Source organism: Lipophrys pholis (assembly GCF_963383615.2).
Source record: "Lipophrys pholis genome assembly, chromosome: 4".
Taxonomy (NCBI): domain Eukaryota; kingdom Metazoa; phylum Chordata; class Actinopteri; order Blenniiformes; family Blenniidae; genus Lipophrys; species Lipophrys pholis.
Genome location: NC_137637.1, coordinates 34387105 through 34406408, shown reverse-complemented (window position 1 = coordinate 34406408; position 19304 = coordinate 34387105). Strand labels below are relative to the sequence as shown.

Here is a 19304-nt window from a genome sequence, read left to right as displayed (position 1 = left end):
AGTCTGAGCACCGTCACCCAGATCACAATGTACCGATTAAGAACCTTCCTGCAGGTGGAGAGCCCGCGGGAAGGTGACGCCCGGCGTGGGACATGAACCCTCTACCCCTGAGATAGTGAGTCTCATGCTCTACCAACTGAGCTAGACGGGGGACAGGACAACAATAAAATGTATTGTTTGAATAAATCTCAGCCAAATGTTAGTGTGCACTCGTTTCTGATCAGAAATGAAGATATTGTTTATTTCCATTATTAGATGCACAAATAATTCAATTCATCGTCATTTTAATCACAATGTGCAACGACAAAGACAGTTAAATATAGTGTGAAACAGATCATAGAAGCTCAGGAGCGTCTTGGAGGAAGCAGCTCCTCCCAGCCCAGATGTCGATCAGAACTCGGCGGATTCATGAACCTGCTCGTTTGCTGAAGTCTGTTTCCAAACCACACATGTAGTTAAAAAGCTACTGGAGGCACACGTACTAACGGGAAACCAACTTCAAGAGTAAACCGTAATGTAATCCAACAAAAACTTTTAATATGCATCTGTAAAGGATTTTCAGTGATTCCAAACTCAGTCACGACGCTGATCATTGAAAACTTGTACGAATGGCAACAGAAACACTGGTTTAAAAAGAAAAAGATCACTAATACATCATTTAGTCATTTTTACACCAAATCAGTGGTAAAATGTCAAACCACCAACATGTGAACTCTGATAACTGAAATAACTTTCCTTTGATGCTGCTGCATCATCACAACACGACCACAGGAACCGAAGAGACACCAAACCCAAGAAAAATGACCGAGGCTTCAGACGGACCCCATCAATGTCACACACTGGAAAAGAAAAAGAAAAAGAAAAAGAAAAAGAAAAAGAAAAAGAAAAAGAAAAAGAAAAAGAAAAAGAAGGGTCGACACGGGAGGGACTGGGACGGTGTGCTGTATGATAAATGGCTGCTTGTGGTTTCCTGTACAGAGCAGAGCAGCTTCGGCTGCGTCTCAGTCCTGCAGTCAGGAAGTTTGAAAGGAAGTCGAAAACAGAAGTGTGTGAGAGGCTGGGAGCTCACACACACACACACACACACACACACACACACACACACACACACACACACACACACACACACACACACACACACACACACACACACACACACACACACACACACACACACACACACACACACACACACACACACCCTGACCTCCCCCGTGTTGCAATCCTATATACTGTATATTTATCCTCTGTGTGTTTAAATACCATCTGATCTCTTGCTTCACATCCAGAAGCTGCAGGCGTCACGTGTGGAAACTAAATATAAAAAAGCTCATTTAGATTCCAGAAGTCACCCTCGTCTTCAGATCTAATCGCTCAGGAGGGGATTTGACCTGATTTTATTCACGTCAAGCCTTGATGGCTTCATAAAGACGATTCTGCTCGGTTTTCTTTTAGCGGGGAAATGTTGAAAGTTGTGAGGAGCCAGGCGGGACACGTGAGCGATCTGGTCACGGTTACCGGACAGTTTGGGTTCAGACAGGTTCTGGGGAAGAAAACAAAACAAAAAGAAAATCTCCCATCATAATTCATTTGTGCCAAGTGCTTTAAAAGCATGTAAAGAAGAGTTTGAAGAGTGAGACTCTAAAGCAAACAGCAACAGAATTAGAGACTAAATGAGTCTGGGACCTTCACCGCTGACGCTTGTTATTGGAACACCAGATAAAATGAAACAGAAAACATGAGGCTCAAAAACTTTGAAATAGTTTTTCTTGACAAACCCAAATTTTACTTGCGTTTATGAAATTTAAGAAGTACAATAATAAAACTGTTTTTGCTGTTTATCCCTTTGAAAATTTAGTTTTATACAGGTTATCTACCATCGTTAGTAAGCAAACTATTTCATCCGCTTAAAATTGAAATTCATATTTTTGTCCGTTTTCTTTTTGCTCATATGTGTTTATCTTACCTTGTTTTGAATCTTCGTTTGCTGCTGCTGACGTTTGTTGATGGTAAATTTGCTCGTTGGCTGTATAATATATGAATTCACTTTGCCTCGCAAAACAAGCTAAACTATTTCTTTCTGTGGCATCTCAGTTTCATGTGATCATTCTTAGACCCGCCGACAGGATGAATGCAGGTGAAATGTGAAAAGTAGGAGTGGGCCGGAGGCCAAATGAAAGTGTGGGAGGAGTGCTGACTCGGCATATTCCTGCACCGCTGGAGTCCTCCTGGATAAGTGTGCTGAGTGCTTGATTTTCAACAACAAAGTTAAAAGTATAGTAGAAATATAGTGATTTACATGTACTACTTGTGAAGGCTTGAACCGGCGCCAGAACGGAGGGGCTGAACAACACATGACGACAGAGCTGCAGACTCCTGCTATATTCTGTTCAGGAGCGTCGACACACTCGCGCTCACGTCTGAATGATCTCACCTCCAGGTCTTTGATGGACCCGCTGGCCTTGGTATCGAGGCTGCTCTGCAGGTCCAGGCTGCTCGGCGGTGGCAGAGTGTTCTGACCCGTGTTTGACCAGCCTGACAGACAGTGCTGGATGAAGACAAAGGAAAACAGGCCGTGATATCAGCTGATATTATTTCCATCCGCGTATGGTAAAATGTCTGTACGGACCCGGGTCCGGGCCCAGTCATAGTGCAAGGGCAGATTTTATTCAGGATTTTTGTCCTGGTCGTATAATTTTTAAATCATGGCGGCACTGGAGTTGTTGGGTTTTGGAAATGACTGTTGTACCGCCAGAACATGGAAATGTTCTGGTTGAATCCCAGCCTCTGGTCCCTGCCATGATCTGAAAAGTCCAATTAGTCCCCGAAGTGTGTGTGAGATTTATCTGAACAACTACACTGTCGATGCTACAAGAAGTATAAATAAATAAATAAATGAATGAATAATAATGAATAACAAAAATAATCTTTCTTTTGAACATACAAACAGAAAAAAAGATCAATATTTAGATGAATGTGATATTAAAAACCTCCACTTCCAGCAACTCTATCCTGGATTATCAGCTGGAGCAGCGACCTGTCACGCAGTCACGTGTAAAATGAGGAAGAAACGTTCCTGCTGTGAGAGAACTGTGTTTTCATTTCTAACTCACCGACGGTAACCCCAAACTGTCAGACGGGTCGAAGCTGCATCGCCGGTGAGCTTTGTGTTTGTAGGGGGGCAGCAGGGCGCTGCGAGGGACGCTGACCCTGAGGAATATCAGAGGAGAGAACGATGAGACGACATCGGGGGTGAAGTTTGTCAGCAGTTTATTGTATTTGTTCAGGCAAAGCGGTGGCTGTAATGTCTAGTTCTCCATCAACAGTTACATTAATTAGATGGAACGAGAATTTGAATAAGAGAGACAGTAAACCTTCTGATCTGATTAAAGTAGACTGCAATCCAACAAATACACAAATACATACTAATGAAGTAGACCAAGAAAATCACAGAACCAAAATACTCTGATTTGAAGAAGTTACATATTCATTGTGAAACATATCTGATAACTGTCTGATTGGCTCATGCTCAATTAATTCCTCCAATCGCAAACCACACTTAAGTTCTTTTCTTCTGTTAAAGTCTGATTTATGATACGGCCACTGACAGTACCAGGATTTAAAAGCAGACATTTTCTTTCTCCCACTGTAAATAATCTGCCTCCTGAACTTAGTTTCTACTGATATCTTTGGGCTTGTATTTGAAATATTTCCAGCTTGTATATTCTTTCCTCGCATGTTTAACCTTTTTCATTTGTGTGTAAGTTTATTAAGAATAAAAGATAATTTAAAAAAACAGCAGTCGTTCCCTGTGACTTGCTTTGTGTCTCAGAACATAATATTGTTTGCCCGAGCTGCCGAACAGGACAAGGATAAAAAAGAAATATATATATATAATATATAATACTCTCTTTATACAGAATACGCTTTGCTATATGGAACCTTGCTCGTTATTACGCACTGTTGAGTTCATATTCTGGTTCAAAACAAAACAAACAAACAAACAAAATGCAATTTTGACTACTTTGGAATGTTTCTGAACTAGAGCTACACTCGGTAGAGCGCAGACCTTCACTAACGCCAGATTAGTTTAACCCATTAGCTCATATCGATGATGCTAACCAGCCTGTCAGGCAGCCACGTCACTGAGTGAAACACGGGAGCGTCTCCATGGCAACTGTGACTTTACCTACGAATAGGAAACCTAAAATACAGCCATCGCCCCCTTGTGGCTTGCTGTGGTAATAGAAGTCTTTTACCAGTGGCAAAGGGTGAAAAAACTATCATGAGTGTGAAAGTTAAAATTAGTATCACATAGTTAGATATTTCTTATCCTGTAGTATTGATTAGTATTAATATTAACACATCTGAGCGTTTGTAGTTTAGCAAAGCTGCACTGTTAAACGTGTGTCCTGGTTCCATTACGGGACCATATCAAACGAAGACCTCAGAACATTTCCCATGGAGTGCTTTGCCGAGAAGGTTTGAGGTGCCGTCATCAGTACCTGATCAGCGCTGGCTCAGACGTTGTGTGAGGGTGGGAGGACTTGTGCTTTTTGCACACAGGACAGACCTCTTGAGCCCGGAGCGGGACGGGGAACAGTCTGTTGTTAATCCTGTAGGAGAACGTACCTGTACCAGAGGCCAGTGAAGCAGAAACAAATATTAGCGCAGCAGTAATGAGAGGAAAAGGAGGACAGGTCTATTTAAATGAACATCAGTCTTACACTGATGAGCGCCTGCGTTGGCCTGCGGGGCGTCCTCGTCTCCCAGCGGTGGAGAGCCCGAGAGGACGTCCTCAGGAGAGCTAATTAATGGTCATTTGATAAAGCCGTCATCAATCATGGGTAAACTTGACACACATAATCAGAGGGATTTAATGAGAAGCTCTTACTGGGAGTGTGTGGTCGGCACACACTCGTCTCTGTTGAGCGAACGAAACAAGCGCAGGTCATCGAAGAAGTCGTCAGAGCGCTCCATCAAGGAGTCGTCAGTCTCCAGGACTCCTTGTGACGATTAAAAAAAACAAAAGAAACAGTGACCGTCAGTGATCTGACCCCCATGTGTTCTACAAATCCCCCCCGCAGAGTGACGGAAGCTAGAAAACATCAAATAAAGGAGTCTATCATCAGTGTAGTGGAGCCGTCACGTCTCACACAAAGAAAGTAGAACCCATAATTCAGATTCACACTAATTGGTACATTTTACTTGAACGTCAGATATCAGACGTTAAAAAATAAATAAATAAATAAAAGTTTTAACAGCTGAGTCGTGAATGAAAGCTTCAGATGGATTCTAGACAGAGGTTTTCATTTTGAAGGTTATATTTATCTTTCTATGGTCTGACATTTCAATTTGTCTGCATTAATTCATTAATTCTTACACAACATGATGTTATAAAGTCATTAAGGTTCGTGTTTTGATTATTCGTTTCACACTGCATGTATCATCTGTATTTAAAATTCTCCTTTTAGATCTGGTTTGTGCTTTGCGGCCACCTTTATCTGATACCTTGCAGAGATGGTGGTTCTTAGTCTTAGGAAATACTGAATGTGAAGCTTTGAACAAGATGAGGGCGTCGACACACCGAAGTACACGAACATCTTGTGGGAAAGTATTCACATTTAACAATAACTTGTCAATCAATAAAACAGACTGATCTCATGATTAGATATATTATTAAACATATTTCAGGAAGGTAAAGCGTGCAGCTTTGATCAGTAGATGTGAAGTGGACAGGTGATTTATTTTGCTTGTGTGTGTGTGTGTGTGTGTGTGTGTGTGTGTGTGTGTGTGTGTGTGTGTGTGTGTGTGTGTGTGTGTGTGTGTGTACCTGCTATCCAGTCATATCCGAGTAAAGGCTGCGAGTGACGCCTGTCTGTTACAGACACGACTTCACATTCAGACTGGAATCTGACACGACTCTGCACGCCGCTCTAAAAAATAAAATAAGAAAAATACGAAAAATCAGCATAATCTGTCAATAAGTAACAAGTCATTTTTAGGACGTATTCATATCGTATAAAGTGCTTGTTAAAGGAGATAATTATAAAATGATACTCTATAATCATAATTAAATACACCAGAGGGATTTCAGGACTAATGTCACATCCTTACCCGTCGTTTACTGTGAGTAAAGCAGGACTTGGTGTCGACTGGCCCGCTGAGGCCCGGAGGAACAGAGGTGGACTCCTGGACGTCTGCTTGGTCCTCATGAATATCTGATGAAGAGATCGATCAAATAACACAGTCAGAGATTAGGTTATTCATTGATCACATGCATGACAGAGGTATGAGATAAGGTTTCAACAAGTTCTGTTTTTACCTTTTCATGTCACTGAGGAGGATTTACTTATGAAATCCTTTTTATTTCCCCCTTTTTTAGGTCTTATCAGCAACTCTGTCTCACCGACATTTCATTTCCTTTATGCACTGTCTTCACTAACTTCTTCTGAAACATTATTGAGCAGTCATGATTTTAATATTGATCAGCCCTCAGATCTTCAGGCGGTGTTCTGTTAATGTGGTCAAAGTGTGTGACCACAACGCAAGAGAAGAACAACTTTCAGTTTTCAGAGAGCAGCTGAAGGATTTGAAAACGGCTTGAAACAGACACTCTAAATATTTACTTTATCTTAGATTTGATTATATTATAGATCCTTCTCATATACTTTCTACCTACTTGGTAAATCTGTTCGATTTTAAGATATCATATAAATGTATTCCTCTGATCAACTCCTAAAATGGTCCTTCATTTCTGGGGTATCGAAGCTTTTATTTTTATTGAAGATTTCCTTTAAAGGGGTCATATTATAAAGCTGTTCTCCTCCTCCTCCTGGTCTGGTCGGTCAAGAAACTATCGTATTCAAAGTTTTTGCTCCTCCTTGATTTTCCTCAGTTGAATATTGGATCATAGGAGCTACATCCAGAATCTGCTGTGTCTGTGTGAGCTGGACTGGCTCCGCCCACACATGCCCATCTTGGGAGGAGGAGGGAGTACTTCCTCTCGTGGTGCCATGTGCCAGAGCAGAGCTGCCTAATTGTGGGAGGAGTCAAAGGGAGTGCCTACCTCGATTGGGATTGGCTAAACCCCCGATGACACTATATAGGGTTTGATTCTGATTGGCTGGTTGGAGCAACACACTTTTTAAAACCTGAAACTAGCCAGGGAGAGAGAGAGGACAGACTGTCTTCACTTCTGGGACGTCAGTCCAGGTATGGGGACGATTAGTACTGCTGGAGAACCTTTAGGAAGTCAATTTTGCACAATAAGACCTTTAACATAAACATCAGCTTCAATTTTTTTAGTAATAGCTATTATCTGAAACGTCATAAGTTCCTGGGCTACTTGTAAACAAGCTGTTTATTTACCCGCAAATCTCACGGATGTTTTGGCGAGAGCTGCCCGGGCAGGACCGCGGTTTCCTCGGATCACAGTCACCAGTTCCTCCGGTCGTCTCCTCTCCTCCTCCGGTCGTCTCCTCTCCTCCTCCGGCGGCCTCCTCTCCTCCTCCGGTCGTCTCCTCTCCTCCTCCGGCGGCCTCCTCTCCTCCTCCGGTCGTCTCCTCTCCTCCTCCGGCGGTCTCCTCTCCTCCTCCGGCGGCTCGTCTTCTCGCTCCCTCTTGCGGCTCTCCTTGCAGCCGCTCAGCCGCTCCAGAGTCTCCCTCTGGAGCCTCAGTTGGTTCATTAAAGATTTGTTTCGCGCTCTCAAAGTCTCCAGCCGCTCCGCGAACATCTCTGTGGCGTTAAAATCACTTTTTTTTTTTTTTTAAATCTGTTTTTATAGAAACAAACCCAGAAGGCAGTCGCTTCACTTCCGCTTCAAAACGAGTTCATCTCCATGACAACGCGTCGACAGCAGCGCTATGATTGGCTGTGAGTGTCTTTACCCAGAATGCTTTGCTGCTAACGGAAGTTGTTCTTAAAGAGACAGACGCGCTTTGTACAGAACGTGCATAGCAGCGTGTTGAACAGCAGAGGTCCCTGTGGTGTCACTGCTGAACAACAAGGCTGATTTTGTCCTGAAATTATCTTTGTTTTGCCTGATTTATTTTCATATAATTGATCACATGATTCACTGGAATATTCCGTAATTAGCCCCTCTGTAGTGGCTCTTTATAAAATGACATTCAAATAAACTATACTCATGGGTTAGGTCAGGATTTGATGAGGGACTGTAGAGGAAATATTAATAATAATAATAATATAATTAATAATCATTAAGAAACGGAACCTAAAGGTTCCTCCTAGGGAGGTTAATCAAAGTCGTAGTGTGAGAGTGGACATGATGAATCAGGTTCTCTAAACTTACATGTGTAAGTTTTACAAGTACAATGAGGCAGTAGACAATATATTTTATAAAAGTCCACATACTCAATGATCTAAGCTGACTGCCCACTGCTGTGACCGAGTAGAAACATTTTATTTTTATTAGAAATGTGAAAAATTTCCAAGAACTTCACAAAAACAGATTAAATCAAGTGACCGAGCAAAACCAACTGATTAGATCCGATCAGATAAAGCTTGAGGGGAGGAAAACAAGACGATATCAAGTGAAAACGTAACAAGCCTTTAAAGCCAAGCAGAACAGGAACATGACACATAAAGACTCAGTAATAAAGAGAAATTGTCCTTGTGGATCGCTTGAAGCAACATATTGGTGGAACGTAACATGAAAGTCTTGTGGTTTCCTATTAACAAGGCCTGCCGTCATGCGGGCCAAAGTCAGTCTTTCTTCTCATCACCAAGTTGGGATTTAAATGCTGACGGGCTCAAAGTAAAATCACAGTTGCTGCTGGCAGATTTACTGCATGAAGAGAAAGAGCGAGACTTTACTGAACCTTCGTGTTGCTAAAAGAGTAGAAAGCAGTTGATTCCAGAAAGAATCAACAAGTTATCTTCATTGGTTTTAACTTGTTCGAGCGGTTTTGCTTGATCTATTTCCTGGATACCAAAACTCTTGACCTTCTTTACTTCAGTAGGGGTTAAAAGTAAAAAACTTGTTTACTTCAGTAAAAATAGAAAAGCCCACATTCTGAATGTATGTGACAGAGTCAGTTGCAGTCATAAACACTATAAATGTCTTTTTAAAATATATTTAATGAGATATAAAATGCTTTACGATTAAAAGTTATTTGGTACCAGAAACGTTTCAAGTGAAAACGTACCGTTTTTATGTTTATGTCAATATATTCTGTACATAAGTAGTTTTAGACCAGAGCGTTTGACGTTCCTGTTCTTTACATTGACACCAGAGTGTCGGCTGCCGCCGGAGTCGTTCCCTCGACTCGGGGCCTCGTCCAACAAGTTGTCCGGACTCTTTATTTGACGACGGGCCCCCCATTATGTCCAAACTTGCGTTTATTAACCGGATATACAGAGTCGATGTCACACTTTTATCTCTTGAAATTATTTACATTTTGAAATGTGGTGTGTGTCCTGCAGCTCTGCACAAACAGCAAGATGCTCTTTTCCCCGCGGCTGAGCAGAAGAAACAGGACGAGCACATAGCAATTTATTCCCTCTTTGAAATTGCAGTTTTAATTACTGTCATAACTTGACGGCTCAGAGTGGTAATTTTCTGCTCCACTCTCACTCCTGAAGGACAATGTGCAGAGGAAGTCGTCAGCACTCGCATGTGTTCCTCTTCTGCCTTTACGACTCCGGTTTGTTTACATTAAAGCCGTCCATCCGCGGCGGGAACGGTCGGTGCTGCAGGTGTTGCAGGGCCAAGGCGATAATCGTGGGCCCGACCCCCCGCGGAGCGAGTGGCGTGGAACTGCGTGGGCAAGCGGCTGCTCAGTATTCCCGTCACGGCTGGTTTGCATGGAGAGCCGTCCAGACCAGCCCGCTGTGATTAGCTGACCACAGCAGTGTGGAGTCGCAGCCCATTATCATTAAGCGGCGGCGGAGGTGAAGCCGTATCCTCCTCCCTGTCTCCCTCATTACACCCCCACTGCTGGGCTCCGAGCAATTACTGCCCGGCCGCCACAGCGCTCGGCCGTTCATTAGCCGCACACAACGGACACTTAGACAACAAAAACAAAAGAAAAACGTGGAGTCGCTCTGATTTCTGCTCAACAACTAGAAAATCAGCCGAACATTCTCAGTGTATGGACATTTAAAGACGACCCACAAGGTGCTGGTGTGGCAAGATGCAAGAGAAACAACATGGATTCCTACTTATTCAGCAGGTTGGAGCTCTGGAGTGATCTCAATGCTCAGTCACCGCCCCCATGTGAGGAAGGTTGTAGGATTGATTCCCTATTTCATCCGTCCACATGTGGAAGTGTCCTTGATGAAGACAATGAACCCCAAGTCACTGTTTTCTATAAGTCTATAGAAACTGGTGTGTCTCTGTAGTTTGAATGAATGAATCATCATTTCATGTCGGAAGACATCAAAACTTTACTCCGATCCCTTAAACACTCCTTTTTTCCTCTCCAACACTCAATTTAAGATTTAAGAGAAGCTTTATTGTCATTGTTCAAGTACAACGAAATTCCGTTTGTTGCATCACTAATAGCAGCAGCAGCATGTCACATTCACATTTAAATAAAATAAATAAAATAAATAATAGTCTTTGGTAAGGTGCGGTATTGAAGTGCAAGTTTTTTTTTTGGGGGGGGGGGGGGGGGGGGGGGGGGGGGGGGGGGGGGTGTCATGTCATGATCCCTGCAGCAGTCTCTTCACAGCCATGGGGAAGAATGATGAAAGTTTCTTTAATTTAATTCAACATAAGTTGCACAGATGCCCACAATAAACTATGGTACATTTTGGTGCAATATTCTCCACTGAACAAGCAAACCCTCCTAAACATGAACTGTTGTACCTCTCAAGAATTCGTTGTTTATGTCTTTTTTTTTTAAACTGATTTATATTTAATATTTGTTTTATCTCCATTCCTAACTTATGAAGCTGACCTGATGAAACTGTAAACGCGATAATGGAGTTGTAGCATCCCTTCATGGCGCCTGTGTGTCAGCAGACTGGCAGAGGACGATCTGAGACGAGCGTCTCTGTACTTGATCAGATGACTGAAACGTTTGGTTAAAGACAAACACACCATCTTACCAAGGCTGGACCGGGATCCACATGTTAGGACCCTGTAGCTTGAGCTGATAAAACTATGTTGTCCTGAAGCAAACACACGTGTGAGAGGATTCCTGTCTCCGTGTGTTTGTCAGTATTTGTGTTGTGAACTATCAAACCACTTTGCGCTTGTGAAGTGTGCTCAGCCGGCTCGTCCAGTGTTGAGAAACAAAACAAGAATCAAGAAAAGCTTATTTTCTGCGGCATCTTTCCTGCCTTTGACGTGTCGAGACTTTCCGTGGCGTCCTGATGCTGGGTGATGTTAGACGGAGCGTTCAGAGCTGCTGGAGATTCAGAAGGTTATTCATTTATACGTATAAGTTTTTATTTTTGGACCCGCGGGGGAAATGTCAGGTTGAGTCTCAAGTCACCGCTTGTAAAGTCCAAGTGGAGTCCAGGTCCTTCGAGATTTTCCCACGTGGAGTGTGAAGTGTTCAGATTTGTGACCGGAGGCTTAATAAAGACTAAATCATGTGATTCGAGTCCCAAACTCTGCTCACTTTGTCCCCGGGGGACGGCAGCCGCCTCTCTTGGTGTGTATGTGTGAGCGGGTGAACGTGAACGATGTGCTTTGGGAGCGATCGATAAAATATCCTCAGAACTCGTTGCAATCTTGCGTAAAAGTTTGATCTGACAGCCGTCAGTGTAAATCAAGGCGGCGGTGGCGTCGTGGTGAGACGTGTCAGTCCTCATGTGTTCGGTAGAAAAGTGTCAAACGTCTCGGCGGTCTCATGTTCTGCTTGATGGGGAGTGATGAGGCGCTGATATCGTGTTGGAGTGGCGAATTGGCCTGATGAAGACGAGGAACAACACTTTGCTGTGGAGCTGAAGTCCCTGGCTCAACAAAGTCCCTGGAGTGTGTGTGTGTGTGTGTGTGTGTGTGTGTGTGTGTGTGTGTGTGTGTGTGTGTGTGTGTGTGTGTGTGTGTGCGTGCGTGCGTGCGTGCGTGCGTGCGTGCGTGCGTGCGTGCGTGCGTGCGTGCGTGCGTGCGTGCGTGCGTGCGTGCGTGCGTGCGTGCGTGCGTGTGTGTGTGCGTGTGTGTGTGTGTGTGTGTGTGTGTGTGTGTGTGTGTGTGTGCAGTTTCTTCTCCTATTCTTTTCCTCACACAGAAAAAAAGACATGCAGGTGAGGTTGGGCAATTTGGGAAAACTGATTTCATTGTGATTTTTGACCATTTTTTGGTTCAAAGTTCACCAGTATCTCTCAAACACATTGCAGTTGGATCCTTTTCTAGTAGATGGTGGAAGTTGTTGGGTACACCGACGGTTCCCTGGCCGAATAAACCCGCTGTGATGAGATTCTACAAGTTAGAAAGCTGACAGTGTTTTTTCTCCTGATCCTTTGGTCGATCAAAAAAATCTAAATTCAGTCATTTAGAAAAGCAGAAAACATCAGGGATTCACATATTATACTACCTCATTGGATCTGAGCAGAGCACACCAAAACCTAGAGTCTCTGCTGTACAATAAATAGGATTACATAAGACATAATCACACTGAGAACTTGTATAAATAAACTGCACCACAAGTGGAAATGGAACCTTTAGGAGTGAGAGACAAAGGAAAATAAATACAAACTTAAAAGGATTCCGCTGGTTTTATGCACCTCGGGTTGATTCTTGAGTCTTTGATTGAGTAAATATTATCCTGGAGCTCAGTTTGTACGAAACATTCTCAACAGTTGGTCCAACTTCGAAAAGCAGGGCCCGTTAAAACATGAGTTCTGCTCCTGGTTCCAGTTGGGCAACTGTCCGGGGAAACGGTGTTTGTAGTTATGAAAAGAAAGAAAATGTGGTCCAGAGCCCGACCCCGTTCCTGCTTTTTGTCATCTGATCCGAGGACTCCCGGGTCGCAGCGGGAACATGTGAAGGAAAATAACCCGAAGCTTCAGTACACGTCCAGCCGGCGTGTTCTGCCAGTGGCGTCTGTGTGTTTGAGTCATTTGAAGAAAAAAAAAAGCCATTTAATTTGTCCTTTTCAAGAGCACCCTGGAGAGTTCATTCCCATTTCTCTGATGAGGCGAGCGTCTCCACGTGAATTTGGACTGCTTCTGACAAAAGTCGTGGGGGAAACGATCAATTGAAAGTGTGAACGACTCGCCGAGGAGGAGCTGACAGGAAGGGAGACCAAGGCGGATTGGAGAGGGAAGTGGTTTTCGCAGATAAAGGAAGGAGCAGGGTCGATTGTTCCCGCCGCTCTCCTGATAGCAGCAGATGCCATTAAGATAAGGAGGATTAGACCTGCCGTCACCAGGAGGGGAAAAGACCCCCGGCTCACACTTCCTTTAACCACAAACTGTTTGGATTGTGTGCATGTGCTAATTCCACCCCCCCGATTAGGATAAAATGCAGTTCAAGTAATTGTCGTCACGACAGATTTTATAAAATTAAAAACACACAAAAAACCCACCAATACCCACGAGAGGGTCATTTCAGGATCTCTCTGTATTTCTTTCTTTTTTTTGCAAAAAATTGAATAATAAAAAACTCCAATGATAACATCATCTTCTGCTGGATTGTGGTGGGATTTATTTCATTCATTAATATATTTTTTTATAATTCAGGAGATCATACAATCCAGCTTCCATATCAAATCCAAATCATTCTGATTTTACACACACACACACACACACACACACACACACACACACACACACACACACATATATTTCGTCTATAATATTCAAAAGTCCAAGATGTTTCACAAACATTGATATTTCATCTAATACTCTCCATTTTATTTTTAGATATTTTATAATCATGTATAAACATTTCTGAACGATAAGTAAAGGCAAACAAATAAACAAAAAGCGAAACAAACAAAATACAAAAAACAAAACAAAACAAAAAAAGACAAAACAAGGAAACAGGATTTGTTTTTTAAATGGATGAGCAATCTCAAAATCAATGTTTTATTCATTGGGGGTAAAAGCTAAATAAAAATGAACAAAATTGCATTTATATTGTGGAGATTGTGGGGAAGAGGCGGTGTCAGCCTGTGGGAGGAGCTCGAGACCCTTGATTGAGGTTTTAATGGAAAAGAAGCAGATATTTAGAGGAAGGGACACATTCCCACCTCTGCCTGCATTTATTTCATTAAGTTCTGATGTCGGTGTTTCACTTTGCAGTGTTGAGAGGAAAAGAGTGAAACAAGCCGCATCCTGGATTCTTCAGAAGTGAAGCGACAAAAAAACCCCAAAACAAAACAGGATGAGTTTCACTCAACAGTGGTCGTATTGTTGTTCCAACTGGACAAGTGGCCTCGTCTCACAGCCTCAGCAAAGAGAAGAGAAACCCCCACGAGCAGTTTGTGGTTGTCCCTTCAGGCCTGAGCTCCCGATGGTCCAGACAAACTGGCTGAACCTCTGGTTCCTCAACAACTGGTTCACCTGCTTCCTGTCTCGGCCAAACTCCAACCTTCACCTGCTGTGTTCACACTCTCCCACACCCAACACCTTTCATTTGGTCTGCTTCATCCAAAAATAATGTGACATACCAAAACTAAACAAAAAAACATTTATAAAAAAATGGTGAGAGGAATGAGCGCCTTCTTTTGACCTGAACACCAACATTGATCCAAAGCAAAGCTCCTGAGCCGGTGGAGACAGACGCTCACCGCTGCACACTATGTCTCCAGTTAAATAAACGGTTTGTTCAACTCCTCTGGTTTACGTATCCCCACTTCAGCTGAAGTTTCTGTACGTCTTTCTCTGTCAGTTCTGTGCAGAAAGAAGAAGGAGGTTGTGGATCTCCATTCGTAGAGACTGAAGCTGATTCAGCAGCTGACAGGACCGAAGGATGTCAATGTAAAGAAGCACCGCTTCTCACACAATGACAGTGAAACAGAGCCCAAGACTCTGCGTCAAACCGGGTCCACGATTCTGGTTGAATTCTGGATTTCCTGTTTTTCTGAATTAAAAGATATTGTTGTCAGAGGCTCATCCACAGAGAGTTCACTGCAGCCTGCCCTAACCAGCCTTCAGTCACTTTCTACATTCCATCAATCTGAAGAACCTGTTCGTGTCAAAGTTGGTGACTTTTGACACAAACAGGTCTGATGAGCTTCGGGTCAGCTGGCAGGGCGTTAAATTCTCTCCACTTCCAGAATTCCGGAGGTGGTTTCTGGTCCAACTCGCTGTGCCGGGGGCCAGAGATGTAATCTCCGAGGATGAATTTGGGTCTTCATGGGAGCTCCACTGGTTGTATAACCTCATGTTGATATTTCTCTGCATTGAGAAGTGGCAGTCATTGTTAACCCACAGCTATACTCATCCCACAAATGCATGTTTCTGGTTATAGACAGGCTTTACAGGAGGACGACACTGGGAGCTAGTGAGCAACAAATATCAAACTAATTGATTTTTTATTTTTGTGCAGACTTTATGATTACATGTTAGAACTTATATAACATATTCACAAACATCCACGGGGTAAACATTCATGTAAAGTGAACAAAACCACAAACATACATGTCTTTAAAAAGTAAACTATGCTTTTATTTCTAAATGGCCTTTTTTTTGGCTTCTAAAGAAAGAAGCGATTATGCCCGGTCATGGTTTTGGTTTCGTCCCGGGAATGAAGATGTCAGTGAAAAGGCATCATGTTCTTTCCCCGCCGCTCGTATCTCAGCCGCGCTGCACGTGGACCTGCTGATCTGACGGACGGTGATTTGTGAGTCGGGGACAGAGGGAAGGTTTCCTCCGCATATGTTTCTTCAGAGTTAGTCAGCAGCAGGACCTCATTCTGGGGCTTTTTATGCCGGCGCTGTGCTTAATGGCCTGTGTGCCTTCTCCCAGGCCTATTAAACACACGCTAAATCAACGGCGGAGGAACAAACCTGTTAATCACGGCCTTTTGTTCGAGGCCGAGGGAAGACAATGAATCTACGTGAAAGCCACCAAGCTGACAGGGAGTGTGTGAAGACGAGCGGCGCTGCCGGTCGGCCTCGCCAGCCACCTGTACGCCTTTTCCCCCCAACCTCTGCCTCCTTCAGCAAACAGCACTTACACAACCGAGACACTATTGGGGGTATTTGTAAGAGGAGGCAGATGCAAGGTGGTGACTCCTCATCTGAAAGTCCCAGGAAATCGTCGCCCTGCTCAAAATAGCGTCTTGTTTAAAAATGTTTTAAACATTTTTAAAGCTGCAATTAAAAAGTGAAATTCTCTCACACCGACTGCTGGTATAATCCAGCGACATTCAACACGGGGCTGTAATTAATGAGGAGAGGAGAATGCAAAAGCTATGATTAGGACCATTGTCATTCTGTACGCTCTGGAATAATCATTTCAGGCTGAACAAGAAGCAACGAGAGACGGAAAACAAAATGTTAAATGCTTATTAATTAATCCTTCTGCAGGGAGAACATGCTGTTTTCTGATCTGGGTCGACTGTTGCAAGCAAACAATTGAAAACTACCATTTGGATTACATTACGCAACCTGGCATTTAAAAGGCTTTTCACAGATGAGACCATTTCTTGGTCAGAATATAAGCTGCCGCCCCGCAGCAGCGTCTTCCTCTCCTCTTTTTCCCGGGAGGGTTTTTGAGCACATGTTAGATTTTCTGACTCAAGCTTTTAGCAAAGTTGAGCAGCCTTTTTCCATCAAACCCGTACAGTAGCATTCATCAACCGCGGCCTAATTAAAAAGCTTTCAAGCTTGTTTTTCAGATCCACTAATCACCGAGACAGTCCAGTATTTGTTTATCGCCTGCGTGAGAACAAACGGCCTGCAGCTTATAAATCTCCAATAATCGAATTTCAGATTCCCCATTCAGACACAATCAGAACCCTTATCAAACCCAGAATATGGTGCACACTCAAGTGTATAACATGCAATTTGCAGCGGAGCAAAGATTTGGTGAGAGCAAAGCAGCTCGTCTGAAGTCGACTCTTATGATAATAATGGAAGAAGCAGCACTTTGGCTGACTTCTGCTGCACAGTGTGAAAACTTTAAACACAACTTAAAAAAACATGATTCCTGGAGTCTAACCAGCTCAAGTACGAACAGAGAGAGGGGATTAGGGAAGAAAAATGAGTCACCTCAAGCAGTTCTTTATGTTTGTGTGCTTTGTAATAAACCTAGAAGTGAAGGGAGACCAGCACTGATGTAAATCATTTTTTATTGAGGGAATTAAGGAGAAAGAATTTCCTTTTCCAGCAGAAAGGATCAATTCTTGGCTCTTTATGAGGCGAACATGTCCAGATGTATGAGTCCTCGATGTTCGGCGCATACGTCAGCATTACGGGACGATTCCATAGTTCACAGGGACAAAAGACGACCCACCACTGACTATATGTTCTCTTCTGACCTTTCCTGGTCCCTGTGAGGTGGAGCTATGTCTGCATGAGTCACATGATCACCATGTTGCTGTGCATCAAGCTGGCCTCACCTCATCATCGGCTGGGAGTTCGTCTACATGATATAAGGTAAGCATACCTTCCATAATGTGTAATCTGCAAGAAATACACGCACTAAAGGAGATGATGGTGACGTCTGTGTGATGAGATTCCTTCTTTTAAATAACAGTGCTCCTTCTCTTGCCCCGGATTTACACCAGCTCTGACTTTGTGGAGTTTCTATTCATTAATTTCCATCACGTGTGCTTCTGCAGGTTTTACCAGCAGCGATTCAGAAGCAGAGCAGTTTGTTGTATTTATTGTTTCTGCTTCTAACTTCTGCCATGTGGGCATCAGGGTGGGAAACGATGAGGGCTGTCAATTAACCGACAAACTTAAATGAATAAATCAACATGAAAAAGCAGCATCAGCACAGAGGAGCTTTGTGAGTGAGGCTCAGAATAGAATAGAATAGAATAGAATAGGTCAAACTCACATTGAGTCAGCTCAGAAGTCAGTTTTCATTATTTCTTGTGTCCTGGTGAGTAAAACAGGTTCATATTCTCTTGCTAAATTAAGAAATTAATTCCAATAGATAATAGTTTGCTGCTTCAGACATTCAATCTCAGAAACATCTACAAAAGGGCAAATTAGGGCTTTATTTTTTAATCCCAGTACGCGTCATCATTTGTTCTGATGTTCAAAAGTTTTGCTTTCAAGCGACATTACAGATTTGATCATATTGTCTTGTTTCCATGTTTCCACTGAGGAATTATCACTTTGCATAAGAAAATAAAGAAAATAGCTGCGTGTGATTAACGTAGATTGTACAGGACATTATAAACAAAAGAAAGTGTGGGAAGTCAAACAACACAAAGATTCTCTCAGATTTTAAATCCATTAATTTGACAGTGTTTTGTCTGGTGGCTTTAATTCCTCTGAGGAGAGAAACATTCCATCCCTCCTGCAGCGACGGTAATCCAGCAGGATGTGTACAGCGTCTATCCTTTCCCTCTGTATGTGCACAACAATCACTCATGAAGAGTTTTTACATGTAACGAAGTCACATGGTTCAGTCCTGAACAAACTTGTGAATGTTCTACGCTGATGAATCCCGTTCAAGATAAACATCCAAACAAATTGATTGCTCTTTTGCAGAAACACTTAACATGGCACATACAGAGGAGGAACCTTATTCTCTCCGCTAAATAAAACCCATGAATAAATTATGACCTCAGTTGCAAATCTCAGCGCCCCACTGTGCAGCTCTCCATCCATCATGTTGTTGGTAAAGGACTGCGGCTCGCAGCTCCAGCAGATTCTCCTCCGTGCTGAAAACACGCCGGAACGTCATCCACATGGATTTCATTTTCCAAGGTGGCTCTTCAGCGGGGTTCGGACTCTCCTCGGGTAGCAACAGCACCTGAGCCCAGCACACCGTGGTCCCCTCGTTCTCTTTATTACCAGCTAATTAGTGTGGTTAATCAGGCTGATAATGAGCCTGGGCGCCGTGCCAGCTCAATCTGACTCCAGGCTGAGGTTGAGCTCCCCGCCAGGCTCTCCACGGGGCCCCCACACCCCCGAACCAAGAGCTTTCATGGACCCGGCGACAGCGGTGTCACTTTCATTTAGAAGCATTGGAGATGAGATCTAGAGATGTGAGATCTAGAGATATGACATCTAGAGATGTGAGATCTAGATATATGAGATCTAGATATATGAGATCTAGAGATGTGAGATCTAGAGATGTGAGATCTAGATATATGAGATCTAGAGCCGCGGAAGTCTTCAAACTCCCGTTTAGGTTCAGGTGGACTGTGTCGTTGGATTGTGTGTCATCAGAACACGCTTGTCTTATTTTGGCCCGGAGATTTT

The 19304-nt window shown here is 43.2% G+C and overlaps 1 protein-coding gene across 1 annotated transcript; it reads right to left on the bottom strand.

Moving 5' to 3' along the window:
- Positions 1-1361: 1361 nt before the first annotated feature.
- Positions 1362-7839, bottom strand: miip (migration and invasion inhibitory protein). The gene is made up of 9 exons (XM_080460925.1): positions 7372-7839; positions 6118-6221; positions 5834-5936; positions 4895-5006; positions 4728-4807; positions 4506-4632; positions 3114-3210; positions 2435-2548; positions 1362-1543 (listed from the first exon to the last, which is right to left on the bottom strand). Exons 1-9 carry the CDS (start codon positions 7733-7735, stop codon positions 1367-1369), a joined length of 1278 nt encoding a protein of 425 aa, XP_080317051.1. The 5' UTR covers positions 7736-7839; the 3' UTR covers positions 1362-1366.
- Between the last annotated feature and the right edge of the window lie 11465 nt (positions 7840-19304).

What these genes read in the sequence shown, in the direction of transcription:
- miip (XM_080460925.1), bottom strand. Translation starts at nt 7,735, where the DNA reads ATGTTCGCGGAGCGGCTGGAGACTTTGAGAGCGCGAAACAAATCTTTA. An exon ending in CGGATATGACTGGATAGCAG is followed by an intron (nt 5,007 to 5,833) that starts GTACACACACAC and finishes AATCGTCACAAG; the next exon opens with GAGTCCTGGAGACTGACGAC. An exon ending in GGTCCATCAAAGACCTGGAG is followed by an intron (nt 1,544 to 2,434) that starts GTGAGATCATTC and finishes TTTCTTCCCCAG; the next exon opens with AACCTGTCTGAACCCAAACT.